This window comes from Charadrius vociferus, unplaced genomic scaffold, assembly GCF_000708025.1.
Source record: "Charadrius vociferus isolate BGI_N301 unplaced genomic scaffold, ASM70802v2 scaffold862, whole genome shotgun sequence".
Taxonomy (NCBI): domain Eukaryota; kingdom Metazoa; phylum Chordata; class Aves; order Charadriiformes; family Charadriidae; genus Charadrius; species Charadrius vociferus.
Window position 1 is genome coordinate 839,345 of NW_009647209.1, and position 20,820 is coordinate 860,164.

The following is a 20,820-nucleotide window of genomic DNA, read 5'->3' on the forward strand; positions in this document are numbered from 1 at the left end:
TTACATCTTTTAAAGAAGAAAATGCAAGTTATTTTATTAAAAAGATGATGAGTTCCACTTTTTAAAAATCTTAAGTAGATGTAGCAGTTAAGTTGTGCATACAGTTTTGCAGAATTGGCATAGCAGCATGTTTCATAGACCCTTCATGACTCCACTTATTTAGTACTGTAATCGTGTAAGTAGCAACTTGCTCGGTCTTTTTTTCATTCGTATACAAGGGAGATTTGAAGATATTTGCATAGTTAACTTAATTTCCACCTGTGAGTAATGACATTTTAAAAAATCATTTCAGGAAAAGCTGTCAGAAGACAGTAGGAAATGTAAAGAAGGCATGGAAAAAATTCACACACCAACAGATGAAGATTCAAGAAGTGAAAGCAGCAGCACTGAAGAGGAAAAAGAAAAGACAAAATTGCTATTGGAGCGTTTAAAAGCTCTGGAGGTGAGAAGTACAACAGTTTCACACATAAAAGATCACTCTGCCCCTGCCTCATTCATTTATTGGCACTGAATCACCCTGTAGTATAAATCTAATCTTTCACAGTTCACCTGTACTCGTGTTATGGGTGTTTTTTTTAATGATTCATTACCAGGGATGAACAAGAAGCTTAGTCTTAGAACCACTGAAAGGATTCCTCTCTGATGCTGAGCATCAGACGTTTTTAAAAAGAACTTCATAGATTAATTCACTTGAGACCATTTAATAAGAAAAATTTGTTTTACTAGTTTTGTTTCAGTTATTAATGTTGTAAGACTAATATAGGTGGTTTAACAACTGTCATAAAACCATTGTTTCATTGTATTTTATTGCTCAAGTTTTAATTGCTGGACTGTTTGCTTGAAGACTCAACTCGGGTCTTTTTACTTTAGATTGTGGAAAATCTATTTCCTTGTAGACAACATGGAGAACTGCACACTTTACATTTTGAATGCATTTCTGGAAAAGTAGGATGTGCAAAATAGGGCACCTTGGGGTAATTCCTAACTAGAGGAAAAGTTTTAAAGTTTTATTAGGCAACCATGGACAAGTGCAGGTAAGACTGTAACTGCTATATATATGAACTTATTTGTGCTCCTTGATAGAAGAATGGGTTTCAATGTGTATCAAAAAATAAGACTGTGCATATTTTAATATAATTTTGAACTAGTACAAAGGCTTAAAGGCTTTTTAACTTATCAAGTACTTCCTCCATTCTCCTCTGTTCAAGTATCTACGTAGTGTTATATGTATGGATAAATGAGTACCTTAGAATGATCTTAGTGGCATTTTGCCTGTGTAGGGTCTTGGTAAACAAAGACTTCGTCACTGAGCCTATGCATTTTCGGTTAAGTGTGAAGGCTCTTTTGCGTCATAATTTTTTTTTTTTGAGTGGTAATCTTATCAAATGAAAACTCTGGATTTTTGTTCATGAGGACTTTGTTAAAAATAAAACATGAACAGTTATAATAATGTTTGGATCTAAATACAGAATGTGAAATCTGAATGGTATAGGCAGTCTTTCCGATTTTTCATTCCTTTAAAATCTTAGGCTGTTTGTAAAATAAACATGTTTAATATTAATTAACTTTAATTTTGCCCTGGGGAAAAGAAACACATGATACTAAATTTTTAAGGCACATAAAACTCTTATAAATATACAGCTTACTATAGTCTTGCATTCTCTGTCTATGGAGAATTACTGTATGTTCCTTGACGTCTTTTATTTCCAAATATGCATGATTTGTGTTTGCATCGCCTTGTTCTTAATCAGTCTGAATGACAGTTGCAGTTCTTTATATCCTCAGTTGATAGGAAGTTGTTCAATAGTGCCACAACCTTTATCAGTTGTGGCAAATTGCCCAGATAGATAGCGTAACCTTATGGACAGACAGAGTCTAGTTCTGGAAGGTCAGTGAGTAGGTCTTCTTACTGATGTCAGTGCTGTGCAGTGGCTTGTTCAAAAACACATAATAGGGAATGCCAATATGTCAAGAATTAATCTACATAAATAGTCTAAGGAGCTATCGAAGTAGAAAGATGAACTGCGGGGCCAACATTAATTGTGGCCCAAGATAATTAAAACAAAGTGTTGTTAATTGTGTGTTGTTTAATGCTATATATTCTTGCTCTTGATTTTTCTCTCGAAGAATATAAATTGTAATGTCAAAGACTATGGTTTATTAATTAAGAGACGTACTTTTTTTAAGTTATATGCAATTAGCAGTTCTAATCCTTTACTATTTGCAGAGTAATTATTCTAAATATTTTATTAGTCTATATGGAAAGGAACAAAAAATTGCTGTTTTTTAGTTCCTGTGCGATGGGTGCAGAATGTTTCATCTAACTTTACGTGATGAAGTGTTACTGTATCATACATAATTAATAAAATCAGCAACACTAATAAAGTACTTTCTAAAGTTGGTCCTCCATCTGTGCACTGTAGAATCTCAAGATTGCCTATAAAAAGAACCTAGTAAAAGTAAAAGTCAAAATGTGGGTCCTAACCATTAATGCGTATTAATATAATTTCATGAATATCATCACTTTTAAGAAATCTTTCTATATTTCTTCATATAAGTGAGTTTGTTACTCAAATGTAGCTCATGACAAGATGTAGTGTAGTCTGTTAAAGCATTGTAGAAATATTCCATCCTTCGTTCCTGCATATATTCGTTGTTCTGTTGCTGGAGTGAACTTCTCTTGACATGAGGGACTATACGTCTATAAATTTATATTACAGTGTACATTGAGGGAAAAGTTTGAGCAAGTGGTGTAATGTTTTTATTATATAGAAGTTTAGATTCAGCAGGTAAGTGTTTTTTCTGGTTAGTAGCTTCTCTTGACTGGTCACATTAAAACAAAACAATGTTGGATAAGTCTGAGCTAAGTTTCAAGTGAATGAAGTACCAAAAGAGAAGAGCTATCCACCAGGTAAATGGTAGTAGCCAGTCCATATACAATATAATAGGTTATTTAGTTTCTTTTCTTTTTAATATCTATATGGGCAAAATGTTGCTGCCCCATCCATGAAATAAATTGTTTCTGCCTTTCCTGTAGTACTGGCCTGGTACATATGAGGTGAGTGGTGGTTTTCAGGAATTTCTGGCAATGTGAGGAAAACTGTAGTTGTCTTCAACTGCTGGATATGGACCCGCAAGTTATGAAATCTAAGTGTAAAAAAAGGAATGAGGCTTCATTTGCACAGAAAACTTTTGTTCAGTGGCATCCATATTAGTTGACTTGTGTCTAACATTTCTTTTTTTTTCCTATATTTGGGCACTGTCAAATATATAGCCAAATAAATTTCTGTAATACTTTTAAGGTTTTATTAACTTCTGTTTAACCTAGAAATTTTCTCACCGAACAATACAAATCAGTAAGATAAAGTTTCTTTGTAGTCAGCCCAAGTGAAAGCTATCATATACTTTGATAAGAAGTATATATAAATATTCTCCCATTGCTCCTTTTACCTATAATCTTTTTACAACCTTTATCATTTACAGCAAATTCTATTTCCACTGTACTGACTGATAAATACCATACGTTTCTAATCAAATGAAACAGATGACAAATAACAAAAGGTTCATACCATCTTGTATCCCATTTTATGTAGTTGAAATTAATTGTGATTTCCTGGATATCAAAACTCCTTTGTGCCTTCAGCATTTTTAGTTGGCTGCTCTTGAAATGCCACTTAATTTACTTCAGCAGTTGTGATCAAATGTCTTCTAACTCTTACAAAGCAAAAAAAAAAAATATTCTCTGATAACTTCTCTGTGCATTTGGAGTGCTGTAAAAAATGAAATATTAATGAAGTACGGTGAATAACATATCGACTCCTTGGTGGAATTTCACTTTTTTTAATCTGTTTTCATCACCAAAAGAATTGCTTTTTTTTTTTAAATAGTAGCCAGAAATGTAAAAAAAAGTATAATCTGTTCTGGATGTGCATCAACCCCTATAGAACAATTTCAGGTATATGTAGGTATACACAATTACAGTAAAACAATAATGTTATATTTCCAAAGGCATGTGCATTAAGTTGGACATTTTTCACGAAACCTTAACTTGCCCTTCTGGGTATGTTAGGTGTTATACAGACTCTCATTGCAAAATTGTATACTATTTCTTGTTTGCAGCAAGAACAGTTTACAAAGTCAGTGCACAGCGGAAAGCTTTGAGAATATTCTGTGTTTGAAGAACTGTGTTTGTAAAGGCCTTAAGACTATCCCAGGGCTTTGTTATCCAATACGGAGCTATGGGCTCTCTGCCCCAATTTAGCCTTAAACGACTGAAATACAGGTTGCCTGAGCACCTGCATAATTGCAAGTGAATTAAACTGATATACCGAGTTAGTGTCAGTCTTAATCTAAACATGTCTATAAAAGCCATAGTTACTTTGATTTTAAAAATTTAATCAGTGATAAATACTGTGTCAGCTTTGAAGGCTTATTAAAGTCCGTCATTTGCACAGACATTTATGCAGGGAGGATAATTCAGTATGAATTAACTATGTCTAACTGCATGAAATATTCCAGCTCTTCCAGACTTCCTTCTTTGCAACTGCAGTAGTGCAACTTTCTTAGAAGGTTTTTGCTTTCGGTTGATTATGCAGAAAGTAAGCTGACTGGGATTGTTCCAAACTACATGACCAAAGAGTACTTAATGAAGGTTGGTTTGAACGATGCTCTGATTTCCTAATAAAAAAAGGGATTCTGTAACATACACAAGTCGTTTTTTGTGGCGTTGCATCCTTCCACATGCTGCATGTCCTCTCAACTCCTATAAAAGAAAGGGGGCGGTGAGCAGATACTTAATAAAGACTCAAGAAGACTCCATTCAGTTTCCATCTCAGCTGCAGATTACCTGCATCCTGTACTGTCTGTTTTATCTGTTTGTGCCTTGGTACCACATCTGTAGACAGGTAGAGAGCTAGAATGTGGCATGCGGTCAAATGCCTTGGGAAGCTGGCTGGTTTCCTCTGGCTTCTTCCCTCTGAATGTATTCCTCTACTTTGACTCAAAGACATGGAACTGGAAACAACTCAGAGGAGAGGGCCGTAATGCTATGGTTTCCTCTGGCAGAGTAACATGTTTTACACGGGAAACAAAGAGGAAAACACGTTACAGAAGAGGCAGAATTAAGGTTTTGAGTCTAGATGTGTCAATCCAGCTGAGTTACAACATAGAAGGAATATCTAAAATATAGATCCTCAATCAGCTCTGCAGGAAAAAAGAGTATGAATTGCCTCTACTCACTCCAGCCCTCTCTCTGTGCTGGTTCCCCTATGAAGGTAGGCACAGGATTGGCTTCTTATCTGCATTCCTGAAGAACCCACAGCTCTTCCTCCCAGAGATCACTAAAAGTCTTTCATATAAGCAGAGTGCGGGTGTGCTCCCTCCTGTGAGGCTTATGAGTTGGTCTGTATGGCAGGAGTCAGCACGTACACTGCATCGTATGGTGCACCATGCTTGTCTTATGGCAAGAGGTCCATCTGTTATGGGATGAGTAGTGCCTGCGTTTAGGATAGGACATCCTGGTTTTGCTAGTACCTATTTTGTTTCGTGGCTCTATGTGCATGCCTCATTTGACCACACGCGATCCCATTCCACTCCCTTCTGTTAGATGGGCAATGTAGCATGACCTTGTTATGGGGAATTCATGAGTTCTGGTTATGTGGGGCCAGTTTTCACTCTTCAGAAGAGATGATTTGCCCACCATAGCCTATCATGGCACACAACTAATGCCTTGCTAAAAAACACAATATTAACGTTCAAATTAAAATAAGCATTGTCAACAAGGAAGTGGTTCCCCTGGGTTGCTAAGTGTCCCCCTTCCCTCCCAGAAGTTCCTCAATTGGCCTCAAAAAACAGTGATTGAAGGCTGCTCACAACCTTTCATTTTTCACCAAATAGCAAGCCACTGGGGTAGCATTAAATTGTAACCTTGAAGTTATCAAGTGAAAAGCCTAATTCATGTGTGAAAATCTCATTGCTTGCGGGTGAGTGAGACTCAATGAAAGTTTCAGTAAACTAAGCCGCAGCAGAAGCAGTATCTGCTAGGGAAGAGCCACAAAACCACTCTAATTTTAATTATGGAATTTTGCCCTCTTGCCCTTTGCATTCATCATAGAAAGATGTGTTTTGTTTTAATAAATTGAGCTCTGGGAGAAAACTCACTCAGGATAATAAGCTAAATGTTCAAATATATTAGAGGGGTAATTTCCCTTGTATTATCACCATTAAACAAATGAGGAAGTATGTCAAGTATTTCCATATTATGTTTTTACTACCCTGTAGAGGAAGAAAGACATGATATCAGTGAACTATAAAAAAGATAAAAAAGAAATATGAGATGGGTACATATTTCCTTTGAGCGGATTGAGAAGACAACTGTATTTTGAATGGGGTGCTGGTGGTTTTTGGTTTGCTCATACATTATTTTCCCTTCTTTTTTTTCCCTCATTTTCCATGTACTACAATGTAATACGGTGAGAAAATTAATAATTATATTATGTTGCATGGAAAGAAACATACAGTGTGCAGGGGCAAAGAGCCCGAGTGTCTGAAAAGAACTGTGAGGGAAAACTTTTTGTTAATTGAAAGTCAGCTGCTTCACTTTGGTTTCTAGGAAATTTGAATCACTTTACTTAGATGCATAGAAAAATCACGAAACTTTTAAATATTTTATAGCAATGTTCTAAATATTTTGTAACAACCAGTCCTGTTCCAGCCAGTGAATTTAATCTGATTCAGCCAAAAGCCTCTTCTTAGCTCAGTGCCTTGGCCATCCACATAAACTAGATTGATTATGCTGATCAGTCACCAAAGGCCAACCTACTTAATCCTAATTACTGGATTATTTTACTTTTAAATCTTTTCAGTAGGAGACTTTTATAATTAGTTTTCTGAAATGTGCCTAAGAACCCTTTTTTTTTTATAGCCAGGGATCAGACGATGAGGCAGGGAAAGTCTTATTTCCAAACTTACCCAGTGGCTGATAATGAATCATCATTGATTTGCATCACTGGTTTCAAAACCAGCCCAGTTTATTCCAGCGCTTTGCTGGTAATACTATTGCGAAACTGGTTTAGCTTCCCAATGACTGAGTAAATTTTAAATTAAAACCAAACAAGTACTATCAACCTGAATGTATTCTATAATCTCTTGATGCTTGAACTCTTCTACTGCAGATCTTCAGTGGCTCAGTTGTTCCTAGTCTTTGAGAAGCAAATCTTATGGCTGCTACCTGTTTCTCCTTGTGCTCTGGGGTGCTTTCCTCTTTCCCATCTGTACTCACCCACTCCTGTTGCGGTCTTTAAATGCACCTCCTTCCCAGGTGTTTGTACCCTCTCTCATGCCAGGTCATGCCCTCCTGCTGTTCATATCTTCCACTGTGGCTTTTCCATCCATTCTACATGCTGCCCACGAGTGCATGAAGCTGCATTCTCTGTAGTTGGCGCAGACACTGAATAGCTTTCAGTGGTTGATGCACCTTATCAGTTGAGATGTTAATACCAATAGTATCTTCATCTAGAAGATGGAGGCTAATAGAAATGTCTTCTAGGCAGAGGGTTAAACTCAGTATGTGATCAGTATTTAAGAGAAGAGAATGTACTTCTTGCAGACATGTAGAATATTGAGGATCTTAAAGGACTTTCTTTTTTTCTCTCTCCTTTTACACTTTTTTTTTTTTTTCCCCGAAACCAGTCTAAATTAATGGCAATTTCTTTTCTGGCATGCAAAAATCAAGATAATCTAGTAGGGATATGAATTTACCCAGGGATGTTGAAAATAGCTCTGCCCACTAGATGTAGGAAGAGCCGTTCAGATTTGCTTTCTTTTTCATTTCTGTAACCATTTGCTGCTATCATTGGAGAGATACTGCTGATCCTGTTCCGCCAAACAATTACATCTCCGGAAATGGGAGAGTGCCTTAATGTAAATAAGTATATACATTAAGTCATTGCCTCCGTGACTGGTGGAAGAGGCATGGAAGAGGCCATACATATCTGCATTTTTCTGGCTATTCAGTTTAATGAAAGCTTAAAATGCTTAGTTTCTAAAATCAATTGTGATGCCTTCTGGGAATTTTAGTCTGAGTAACAGATGGTATTGTTTTCTTTTCTAACTAAGTCTAGGGGAAAAAAAGAATATTGAATTGCATCTCCTATGAAGCACCACAGCAGTGGTTCAGAAGTTAAATATTTTGGGTCACAACATGCAGAGCTTCTGAGTTTTTGGCACATATTGAAAAGGTAAAAATTTTCAGATTGACTCTCTGCTTTCTACTATGAGATACCCACGAAGCAGTAATGTGTCAAAATTTCCTAGGTCAGTGGAGTGCTCAACAGAATATGCTTCAACTAGTGTTCCTATTCTGTTAACTTTTAAAACTGCCTTTAATTGTTTAAAGTGTGACATCATGTCATATCCCATAAACTACTTGTATAAAGGGAATTTTGCTGCATATCAGAATTTCTCTCCTTTAGCCTGCTCATGCAGTCAATTTAGATTTTAATAAAAGTTACCAGCTTTCTAGCATCAGACATTTCAGTGCTCTTATCACACACATCAGTCTATCCAAGTGAGGTACAAAGCACATTGGAAAGGCAGAGTAACTTATGCTGTTTCTGATTTGTACCTCTCAAGGAAGAATGATATAAAATATTCTTTTCCAGAGCAGTGAATCCAACATCTTCCAGGTGGAAGAAACATTTCTTATATGCAATCTTTAATTCACATTAAAATTTTAGTCAAGATACTATTTAAAAGATCTTTTAGTGTTGATTTTTTGCCTAATTATGGTGCATGCAGTTGTGAAAATTATAGGTAAACTATACAATCCTCAAGACAGTATATTGAGCTCTGGAATTTATACAAAAAATAAGGAGAACGTAGATAAGCGTTTAATGTTCATTTTAGCACAACCAAATGTAATAGCATATATTTATTGTAAAAGCAGATTATAAATTCTTTTTTTTTTTATGATATTCCAAATTCTGGTACAATGGCTCTTTTTTTACAGTTATGTACCACAGAGAAAGTTCTGTGGTACTTACTTGGCTGACATAACACTCTTTAAATAGTTTAAAGTATTGAATATGACTACAAGAAAAATTATTTGGTGCCAGAAGGTCTGAGAAATAGGTGTAGTCAGTGAAGAAAAGGTAAGTCATGGAAGTCAAGGAAAATCATCTTGGTTTTATTAAACCTGTCGAATTTTCTCTATTGAAATAAATGTTAACCATGTCCTGCAAAAAGTCCTTGCTAGGTTGCAGTGAAGGAATCTGATATTTCAGTGTGACTTTTATAATTTAAATAATGATAGTATTTCAGTGCCCTTCTCTCCATGTACAAAGCCTTCTTGCACGTAATCAGTAGATAATGTAACTTGCCTTTTTTAGCAATCAGGCATTGGTACAATTGAAAATTCACTCTCCCTGCTGAATGAAATGAGATTTTCCAACACTATGTTATAGATCTAGGTGACTGTGTTTATCCCAACACATCTATCATTTTGGAGAGCGAGACTCAGTATGTTTTTAAAATAGTTTCTATCAGGTATGCACTCCAGGCCCAGTTCTACACAAGCACTTTCTGTGAGCCTTCTCATTGCTCACGTTGGCACTTCTTTTAGAGGAAAGATTCTGTGACAGAGATTTTAGAATCACGCCTTATATTTTTAATTTACATACTAATGCATGCAGTTTCACTGACAGTAATGACAGTTGTATTGTTCATAAACTAAATATAGAGCTGCAGTTCATGTCCAACTAACATTATTAAGAAAATCCCAGTATTCTGTGGACATTCTCCACGGTCTGTGTAGGAAATCCCAATTAATTTACCTCAGCTGTTAGAGCTGAATCCCTTACAACTCTTACATAGCAAAATAATTTCTCTCTTTTCATTTCTCTTTACGGGCCTTGGAAAATGATGAAACAGTAATGAGGTCCACATGGTGATGCACTTTTTCTTAATATGGTAGTGATTTCCTTTATTCATCTTGTAGAAATACAGAATTGGAGATTATAGCTGGGATTCTGGGCAGGTATAGTTACACTCATATTACTAGAATTACTGGAGCTGTGCTGACTTCTAGCATATAAGGGTCTTGGCTCCTGTGTTGGCCATATGTTTAACTACACACGTGAAATCTATTTGATTATCATACTCACGAAATTCAATGTTCACTGGCTTTATTATGCAGCCACTTTAATAGTCCACAGCAGAAAATACTCAGACAATTATTTTTAAGTCTGCTTAATCTGTCACGGTGACAAGCACAGATTTTAAGATTAATTATAAATATATAAAGAGAATAGATAAATCAAATGTGGAATAGTCTGACTTTTGTCCATTACGTGTGACTGCTTTTCACTGATGTTTCCGTAGACACCTGATTACTTATTAACTAAGTATTTAATTTCAGTGTATCATCCATCAAAACAGCTATGCATGGATACAATATAACCTTATAGGCGTGGGTGTGTGTACTTACATGCACACATACATGTTTTAATGTACATTTGTCTGGTTAAGATCTGCAATGCTATTGAGGGCCAAGCGGAAGAGAGGTTTGTTTTTTCTTAAGGACAATTTCCCCCCCCCTTTTTTTTAATTATGCGTTTTCACATATTGCCCATCCTTGCCAGTTTTAAGTTGCCTTTTCCCATATGAGGTGAGGGAGATCCGCCGTTCTGTTTCATCAGCACCTTTCGTCTGCTTTCCACATCAAACAGCTAAACCAGGATAGCCGCTGTCCTGCCGTTTAGCAGTGCGCAGCTGTCACCTTCCTATTGAGAACAAGAACTGCCATCTGATCTTTTTGACGTATGTGCCCATGTTTCCTATGCAGGTGGAGAAATCGTTAGATTGCCTGGCAGGGTTCTCCAGTTGCATCTGGCATATACAGGCACGTAATGCCATCTAGAGGGCAGACTTTCTTCCCTTCCTGCAGGAATACCTGTGATAGCTGCTAGCCTTCCATCACACGTGGTGACAATGCGCATTCATCTTTGCTATTTGGGCATTTTCCTATTCCTCTTCTGGTTAGTGTGTACTCATACAAGGCCAAGACTTGGAAATTATTTAGCAGAAACGAAACGGTCAATTAGTAATTGCAACTGTTTGCCTCTAATAAGCCTGCAGGTTTCCTTGTTGTCTTCAGTCAAATGGTCGGTTCCTCCAGAATAATCCTTCTGATTTTAAATGCTCTGTGTCTTAATGTTTAAGTTCTTTAGGAAAAAGTTCTTTTGAAAAGAGAAAGCAAGTAAGACCTAGGTTTTTCATTCAGCTTTTTGTTAAACTGTAAGAAAAAAGAGTACTTACAACTTGGGTACTTTGCTAGACAAAGTCCTCTGTAAAGTTATTGCAGCAACAGTTTCAGGTCAGCTGAAGAAATGGGTCTGAGGGTTGCGCATTATGCCATACTGTTGTATGTTTAGATGGAATAACCTAAAGTCCTTTCTTGTATTGCATCACTTCTGCTGAAATACTTGGTGAGCATTTCTCTTAAGAGGTTATGGTGAGCTGGAAACGAGCAGAGTCAGGCTTTTCAGTGACATGGCTGGAACGGCTGAAGTTTCTCCTTCCTTGCCTCCTAATAGCTCCTTCTTTTTCTTCTTTTAAACCTAATGGAGTTTGCTTCTTTAGACCTTAGACATGTGCCAGAGAAAAGCCTGTTGCCTCCTCCTTGATAATTTCCTTCAGTCCTATATTGCATTTCATAACATTATACTTTAACTGCCATTACCAGTAATGATGGTTGTAATATTCTTTTTCGTAAATGAGCAAAAAATGTTCTTTCTGTAACCTTAAATCTGATCTGTATCATCACAAAAACAATTTTGTTAGATATTGTAGTGTCTCCCCAGTGCCATGCAGAGATAGCTGTTCTGTACATACATACATTAATTTAATTAAATTAAGGTCAGATGAGTGAAACAGAGAAAGAGGCAGTGTTAAAAGCTTTATAAACTATATAGTCTTTTTATATAGTGCCCTGCCATGCAAGATAGTTCAGGTAGCAGAAGCAGTGTAGCTGCATGGCATAGTGTTCATTTGAACTAATTAACTCTTCTTGAAAACCAATGTATTAGCCCCAGTAGAAAAATACATTAGCAGCCTGAGCCAGCTTTAGCGGATCTTCACAGAGCTGCTTGGTGTAGTGTTCACACAACCTCACTGCTAAGGAAACAGCTTGTGTCTTCTTCTTGGCTCCTCGTGGTGTGGCAGAATATATTTTTTTTCCATTCCAGTGGTGGTCTTTTTTTGTACTGTTTTTATAAAGTATTTTGTCCTTGACAGTGGCCCCAGAGTACCCATTCAAAATTTTATCCAATTGAGATGGGTAAAAGGTATTCTTAGTTCATTGTTAAAAAAAAAACCAACAACAACAAAAAAAAAAACCCAAAACACCCAACTTACTAGTAATAGGCAAAACCTGTATTTTTCACAGGGAAATTGAATAGAAATAAGATGTGAGAACTTCTCATGTTTTTAAGCAACTGATTTGCCCTGCTAGTGACCTCTGCCAGGCAGGAATATTTCCCAATTGCAGGCCAGTCTGACAGAGCAGTAATATGATCGATCCTAGGTATATATTACATTGCATAGTATTTCATACATTGATTTATTTTTGTTCTTTTCTCTGCATTTTCCCTTTAGGCCAATTGACTAATCACTGACACTACTCTTGAACAGCAGCTTGGAATAAGATAACAGCAACAGTTCCTCATGTATGATACTAGTGTTAGTGTATTTGGCTATCAAATTTGGATATGTGAAGGTGGGTGCAGTTCCGGTGGCTGCACTTGAGTTGTGCTTACTTATGTGTGATGTGAATTTGGCTCATTATGTAGATCAGAGCCGGGCTGTTGGGCTGCTGCTGCTGCGCTTTTCATGCCTGAGCTTCTTACTGGAGCATCACTGAATCTCATCAACTTTTACTTAATGTATGTTCCATATGAGACGTTTATTGTTGTCCAAAGCCTGTTCTTTTAAGAACTGCTACGGTTTGCTGCATTCTCCCAAAGTGTGAATTCTAAGGCTTTTCTTGGACCTGCTAGGGATGTAGTTTACAAACAAATATAAGTTCAAAGAACAAAATCTGAGATAAATTTTATATCCTGAAGAGCAAGGTTAAGTAAGGAATTGAAAAGTATTTAGTATTGCACAGTACAATAATATATAATTATAATTAGATATATATAAAAAATAATACAATTCCATGTAGGTGGCTTTAATGTATATGTTTCTATTCAGTTTCATATTTTCTATTTTCATAAAGTACAAAGCTGTAAAATTATTGAAGTAAAAAAATGCCTCTGGCACATCTCTGTTGTTTATAGGAAAAAGCCTTCCCAACAGGCTTGTCTTTTACTTTGGTGTTATGCGATACGTTCTTGTCCTGGCAGTTGACTTCCTTAGGTCTATCACTATTAGTTGAGGATCTGAAGATAGCCTGTTATAATTACATGTCTACCTTAGCAAGCAGTGCGGTGTAACAGGAGCAGATCCTCAGAGCCACGCTGTTTGTGCTGAGGACCTGACATCCACGTTGTATACGTTTCAGGGAGTTTACTTTGGCTGAGCTCTAGTTAAGCCCAGCAGCAGTTGGAGTTCCTTTTCCAATGTCATGAAGAAGAAACCCAGTCCGTTGGCTCCAAGGCCACACTGTGGTGTGAATTGCGCGATGAGCAGAAAAATCATTTGAGAAGGACACTCACTGCTCCTCCAAGCCAAAAAGCTGATGTAGATGCACCTGATGTCAGTCAGCACAACAGGAGAAATTTCATGTGACTAGTTAGGATAACATTCAGGTACTGCCACATCAGACAGTTTCTAAGGGATCCTCATCCCTCTACATCCATCTTCTCTGAAGTGAGCACAGTCTGCAGGGCAGAAAAAGCCAATACAGCTCCAAACTGTTGAAGCTTTTAAAAGACACACAATTCGGGGTCTGGGTTGTTCTTTTGAGCAAAATACAATTACTCTGCAAATTCACTATTTCCGTCTAAAAGATTAAAAATGAAATGAATCAGAACTTTTAATTTAACAAATGTCAGTGCAGACATCAACCTACCGTGTATTGCTGTGTGGAGTGAGGGGCATTGTTTGCTACTTACTGTGCCTATAAAAACAAAAGAGAAAAATGTTCAAAGCTTCCAGGAGAAGCAAGGTGATGTTTGCAAATAGAGTTTTATTTCAGTTAGCAAGAAATGAACAGTAATTTTGCAATTCAGTTATTAGAAGTTAGCTATTGGCTACAAAACAATTGCTGCACATTATATGGCATTTGATCCTGTTCGTAATCCAGTGCGCCAATACCTGTTCTGCTTCGCTTTGCTTCGCAACTCCTTAGCTGGAAGGGAGAGAAATAACTGAAGCCATCAAAAGAGGTTCATTTTGAAATACCTGGGGCAGTTGACTTACGGGTGACTTCTGATGAAGAAAGTGAAATTGCAGGAAACATTGCCTTCAGAAATAATTCAATGCTCCCGTGTAGTTAAAAACAGAGAAACTTGTTATAAATTTATGTTATGAATTGTGAAAGGGTTGACATAAATGGCTTATTGTTGTGGAAACCTTTTAACTCCAAGTCTTTAAAGGAATAGAGTAAAATGATTCCTCATAGGAGAAGGAAAATAATGTATTTTATATTTTATTATGTTTAAAAATATTTTGTGACAATATCAATTATAACATCGAGTAATACTTTACATCTATTGCATTGTATAGCAAAGAAAAGCTGTTCTTTTTTTCAGAATTCAAATAAAAATAAGCTCAAGGGGTATTTTTAAAAAGGAAAGCCAGTTGTATATTTTTTTCAATTTCAGGAAAAGTCATATATGTTTCTTCGGAGAAGAAAAAAAAATCAGTTTTTCCTTCTTAAAGAATCATTGGATAACAGGGAACTGATATGAGTTTCCCATCGCACAGCCAGTGAATGTGACATTTAAGCATATGGGATCAGTGTTTTCCAGGCTGTTAGTTTAAATCACTTTATTTAATAATTATTTTTGGTTGAACTAAATGAAGAAACTTAGGATAAATAATTGTGAAAAAAACATTTCCTGATAAAAATTCAGCATCCGCTTTCCCTGAAAATAAGTGGGGAAAATAAGAAGTGGGTTCTGTTGGAATAAAGTTGCCCAAAGATTAATTTTCAAACTCTACATTAGATTAACCTTGAAGTTGAGTATGCTACTCATGAAGATGTGGATAATGACATCACAGAAAGTAGAAAACTGTCGCTGTGTCAGTAACCTCATGGTCAAGATTACAAAGGTTTGAAGGATAACTCATTTGAAGTAAATCCTAAAGTTGCCTTTCTTATTGCTTGAAAAACTGCCCTTGAAGTATATGAGTTTTCCTCAAGATCTGAATTTTAAAAAAGCAAAAAACCTTCTGTTTTGTGATTATTCAAGTGAATTTTTTAAAAAGTGGTTGCTATATGTATCGTTTCAGAAGGACCCAAAGTCCTGGAGTTTATATTAAACACAAAATGCCCTTTCAGATTAATCAGGTCCACACCACTCACTTGTATCTGCCTGCATTAATTGTAGGAATCTGTTTCACTTACAATTTCAGGATCTCATACTTTTTTCATGGACCAGAGATTTTATTTTTAGTTCTTTGATAGAGGAAATAACTGTATGTTAATATTTCATGGGGAGGCACACTAAGTCTGTCAGAGTGAAATGCTCTCAGTTCTTAAGGGAGAACTGTTCCGTAAGGCAACAAATCACTTAAAACAAGAGAAAAAAAAAAAACAAAACCTGAGATGGAACAGCTGCTTTTGATCCAGGGTTTGCGAGGGGAGGGATTACCGAGTGTAAATATTGGAAAATCAGAAAATAAACAAATTCCACGACACGGACGCACTGTTCCTTGCATGAAAATTCAGTCTTATGTCTTACATTTGTGTGATGGCATGGTGGCCTGTACCATTGTGCCCGGGCGCATGCTTCTAGGGAGATGCGCTGTGCTGTTAGCACGGTGGCAGTTTTGGGAAAGGTGAGGGAATTTCAGCATTCCTCCTTCTTGCCTGCCCAAGTCAGCGTTGTTGTATGACAGCATTAGCTTCACATGGCTTCACAGGTCTGCCTGAGCGTGAGTGAGCGGTCTTTCTCTTGTCTGGCGTTTTACCCCTCATTAATAGCAGCTGCTTCTCTTTAGGCAGCCTAGGAATATTGTTTATGGAAGGTGAGTGCTTTGGTCTCTGTGCAGAGCAATGCATTGCACTGAGACACACGTCAACACTGTATTCAGAGGATTAGTGATAAAAACTGTGAGTTCTGCTGGAGCTGTTGGTTTTCCGTGCTTGCGCTTCTATGCTTTATCAGGTGTATATGCATTATATAGACCATAATGTCTATGTATACCTTTAACTTCAGGAAATATACACATCTTACTGCTGCCTGTCGCTGCTTACTTAGATCTCTTTTAATCCTCGTCCTCAAAAAATATTTTGTGTGTGATCATTTGGAAGAATTTTGGGGATAGAAAGGCTTCCTTCATAATTTTAGCATATTTATTCAAAGGCCTGTATTGGCAGTGCTTTACCTGTGGATATATTGTAAGTCTATTATGTTCTCTCTAAATAATAGTAGAATTTGCTGTTTTCTGCAATTTGCATGCAGGTAAACATACAAAGCTATTATTGATATATCGTTAGTAGCCTAGATATTTATTTGCTGGAAGATAATCCTGGGCTTATAATGCAGTCTGTTTTGCTAGATCTGTTCCTAACCTTCTCTTTAAAATGTCAACTCCAGACATTTCTGTGGTGTCAGAAAGGAAAATGTTGAAGGTTTTAAAGGCTCATCATTCTTAACTACTTTAGAGTCAACCAAAATGAAAAAGACAAATACTACCATTCTTGAACCAGTTGTTAAAAATTTCTGGTCCCAACTTCTGACAAATAATAAAAAAGTAAAGGTATTTCATAGAGGAACTCCCAGGAATTTTACTCCCAGGAGGTTTACTGTTAGTCATTTTTAGGAGACAGTCTCATCAGCAGTGTGAGTCGTATTTAGGTTTGGTTTGTTTGATTCAATTCCTGAAGTTCATGTATTTATCCAATATAAGTAGATTTGAAGAATTACATTCTTGTTATCCCCTGCTTTCAAAAAGGAGGCTTCATCATTTAGGTTGAACATCCCTTGCTTCTTCTCATGGGCACTGGGAAACACTCAGACAGGAAAAGAGCTTTGTGGTTGTGAGCCCTGTATGGGACCCTGGGTGGGGGTTCCTACCTGTGATCTGCAGATAAACTAGCGAGTTCTGTTTTCTGATCTCTAGGAGCATGAAATCTGTACAATTTTGAAAGCTGTTACGTAATTTCCAGTGTAAATTCATGTTTAAATACATGAATCAGCTCATCAATAATTTGTAAAATATCATATGCAGCTGCACAGACCTTGGGCTGCTTTATGTTAGAAAAAATTCAGCCCAAGTTTTTATGTAATCGTAAGTGGTTAGCTTTCTGATGTTGAATAAATATCTTCTGATTTCTAGCATACATTAGACAAAGAAAGTTATCCTGCTGTTTGTGAGGCTACGACCCCATTTTATTGATAACACAGCTATAGCATAGCCGTGGACTGTGAGATAGGCTGCTTATGAGAACTGTTGGTGGCTTGTTCTAATCATAGAATCGTTTTGGTTGGAAGAGACCTTTAAGATCATCAAGTCCAACCATTAACCTAACACTGCCTAAAGCACCACTAAACCATGTCCCTCAGCACTACATCTACGCATCTTCTAAATCCAGGGGTAGTGACTCCACCATTTCCCTGGGCAGACTGTTCCAATGCTTGCATTTCACTATTTTTGTGTTAGTAAAGAAATAAAAAATGTATTATTGAAATTTTGAATTGCAAGAATGAGCCCTACCAGTACTGCCCAGTAAGGTTCAATATGGCCTTTTTATAGACAGGATTATAGTTAACACTTGTATGGTTCTGTGTTTTAACATCACATATGTGTTGCTTTTATGCCATGTTTTACCTGAATGTCAATTGAACATTGGCTGAGTGTTTCAGATAAAATGTGTCAAATGTTTTAAGTGTGGTTAAAGATAATAGGTATTTTATCATGCTAAAAAAAAGGAAAATGATTCAGCTGAGAAGGCTAAGGGCCCATGTGTTTTGAAGCAAGGCTGAGAAGCCTGGCTGTCATCATATCACTAATTTTTCCTTTTTTTTTGCCCCCCCCCCCTCCATGAGCTGGAAGAAATAGTTAAGACAAAGACATGTGAAAAAGCATACAGTAATATTTTGTTAAGTATTAGTCTGCTAAGTTCACTGTTTATTTCATCAGTAGCTAGCACTCTCCGGTCTCGGTTACTCTCCTGGGGGCAGGGGGACAGGGAGCAGAGCTGTAGGACATGGGCTGCAGTTAGGCAGGGAGACGCTCCGTGGTCGCTCCAGTGTTGCTCTGTTGTGGAAAGCGTAAAGCAGAAGGTGGAAACATCCAAATGTTGACAGGCAGGTCGTGAGGTGCGGTTCTCATTTTACTCCTAGCAAAGAGCTGTCTATAGCAATATAAAAGGCACTGGAAAGTGGCCAGTGGAAATGCTTTTATAGTGCTCGAATTAAATCAAGGCTTTTGTTGCTATAATTATGTTGATTTAAAAACACAAATGTAATTTTTGGTACTTCTAGCCAGCATAACTATGCTGTTAAACTTTTCTCTGGCAATTTGTTGGACAAATTTTCTGTGTAACATGGAGAGAATAATACAAAGAGTTTCGTGTGACCAAAAATGTAGAGATGGTTGAAGTGGTAAACTCCTCCTGGAACAGCAACTTACCAAAAAAATGCCATAAGGACCAAAGGAAAGATTGCAACAATATAACTTCTTACTTTACCAACAACAGGTTTTGACCTAGGTGTTGACCTCTCATGTGCACCATGTGAAGCTGTGACCACAAAAACATACAAAATCAGAGGCTGAAAGCAGGGGAAAATTGCTGAGCGCATTTGAAGTGCTTGGACAGCTATTTATACACTGCACAGGGCATGACAAATGAGGGTCTGTGTAAATCAATAAAGCTTTCTATAAATGGACAAATGGTTTAGTATGAATAACAAAGAAGTGCACATGGTAACCGGTGTTGTAGCATTCTGTCAGGGATTTTAAAGTTCACTGTCATAACTTTGTTCCTCTTGACCTTTATTGATGATACCTTCAAAGCATGTTGAGCTGCTAACTTGACGTACAACCTTTAGACCTTCATCTCCTGCCCATGGCAGGGGGGGTGGACTAGATGATCTTTAAAGGTCCCTTACGATCCAAACCATTCTATGATTCTATGATCTCCTTTTCCCTTACTGCAAAATACATACTACTCGCCGCTTTCTTCTCTCTTCCTCCTCCCATCCTTTTGTTTTGTCTCAACTCTACAATGGTTGAGTAAGGAAAACTGTCTTGTATGTGCTTTTCTTTTATTCATGCCTTCTAGTAGAAAATTTGGTGGTTTAATTCATTTCATTGTGGTTATAAAAGTGTAGAGGATCGTCTCTTGAAGACTTCCTAGTAGGTACATGAAAAAATTCTTCTCTTAAAGACACCAGTGCACCAAATATATCTTAATTCATAAATGGTTGGAACAGGCTAGCTGGATAATGTTGTTGTTCCTGTTCTCTTGACTTAATAAATCAAGGCACAGAAAGGTAAGGTTTAAACTTTTTGAAAAACACTTTAGGGACTTAAATCCAAATCTTATTTTCAAACATGATTTAAGTGCTTTAGTTTGCTCTTTCAAGAAGTACACAGAAATGGCCTTTGCAGGATGTTAAGTGAAAATTGTCCCCTCAAGTTCCACTTAGAGAGGGAAATCTGGAGGAGACATGGATATCTGATGACATTCTCAGACATAAGAATGTGTCTGCCACTTCTACCAAACACAGGTAAATATTGAACAAAGTATAGTTAGTAGACAATCCTTAACCTGTTGCAATAGTCCTCACTAAAATCATTACAAGCTAAGAGGAGAGAATGAAGAAATCATCCTAAATGTCTGTATCAATGTAAGAATATATTTATTAAGTGTGTATTTATTTCAGCTATTTGTAGTCTGCTGCTGTTATTGAGCTGAAGGGTGCCGTGATCTATGAGCATAGGTGAGGACTGAACCCCAAAACCATCTCAGATTTGGCACAATGAGACTGATGGGACATCTTGTGCTTTGACTATGTAAACCAAGAAAAAAAGACTGTGAGCTGGAAAGGAGCAGAGCACTTTTTGCCTCACAGCCTGCTGATAATGAATACTTTTTGGGAGACATTTCCCTCTTTTTTGGGGCCAAAGGGGTGGAGGAGCTTATATTTGTTTTTTTCCTATGATGCAAAAAGCTGTGGTGACTTTTGTTGTTCATTAACAAAGAAATAAATATGATCACATTGAAGATGTATTTGAGATGTATTTTAGACTTCAGGTGAAGATGCACTTTCACAAGCATTTAAAGTTTAGGTGGTTGTACTACCTGAATCGATGCTTCCTGTGGTTTGGGGTTAGGGGTATCCTAAACTCAATTATCACGACCATTTTAGAATTGTTTTTAAGAACTGTAATTAATGGCCTGCCTTTGCTGAGCCAGTATGTAACACATTTATAGAAACATCAAAAAGGCTAAGGCTGCCGTCTGTCTCCTTGTTTTTTCTATAGCATAGTGAACAACAAATCATTGTGAACCAAGGAGCTTCCTGTTGCCCCAAAGAAATTTTAAGGAAACATTGTGTATTGTGAAAGAAATACAGTTTATTTTGTTGCACCTGACTTGTGTCTACATTCATGGGAAATAAATGGCAGAGTCTTATTGACTTCAGC

At 37.0% G+C, this 20,820-nt stretch overlaps 1 protein-coding gene across 1 annotated transcript in view; it reads left to right on the plus strand.

Annotated features, from left to right (window-relative positions):
- Positions 1-20,820, plus strand: part of NCKAP5 (NCK-associated protein 5) — a 372,018-nt gene that overhangs the window by 245,552 nt on the left and 105,646 nt on the right. The window contains exon 6 of the mRNA XM_009895863.1: positions 293-442. Within this exon, the coding sequence (XP_009894165.1) occupies positions 293-442 (150 nt within the window). The remainder of the gene's footprint in view (positions 1-292; positions 443-20,820) is intronic.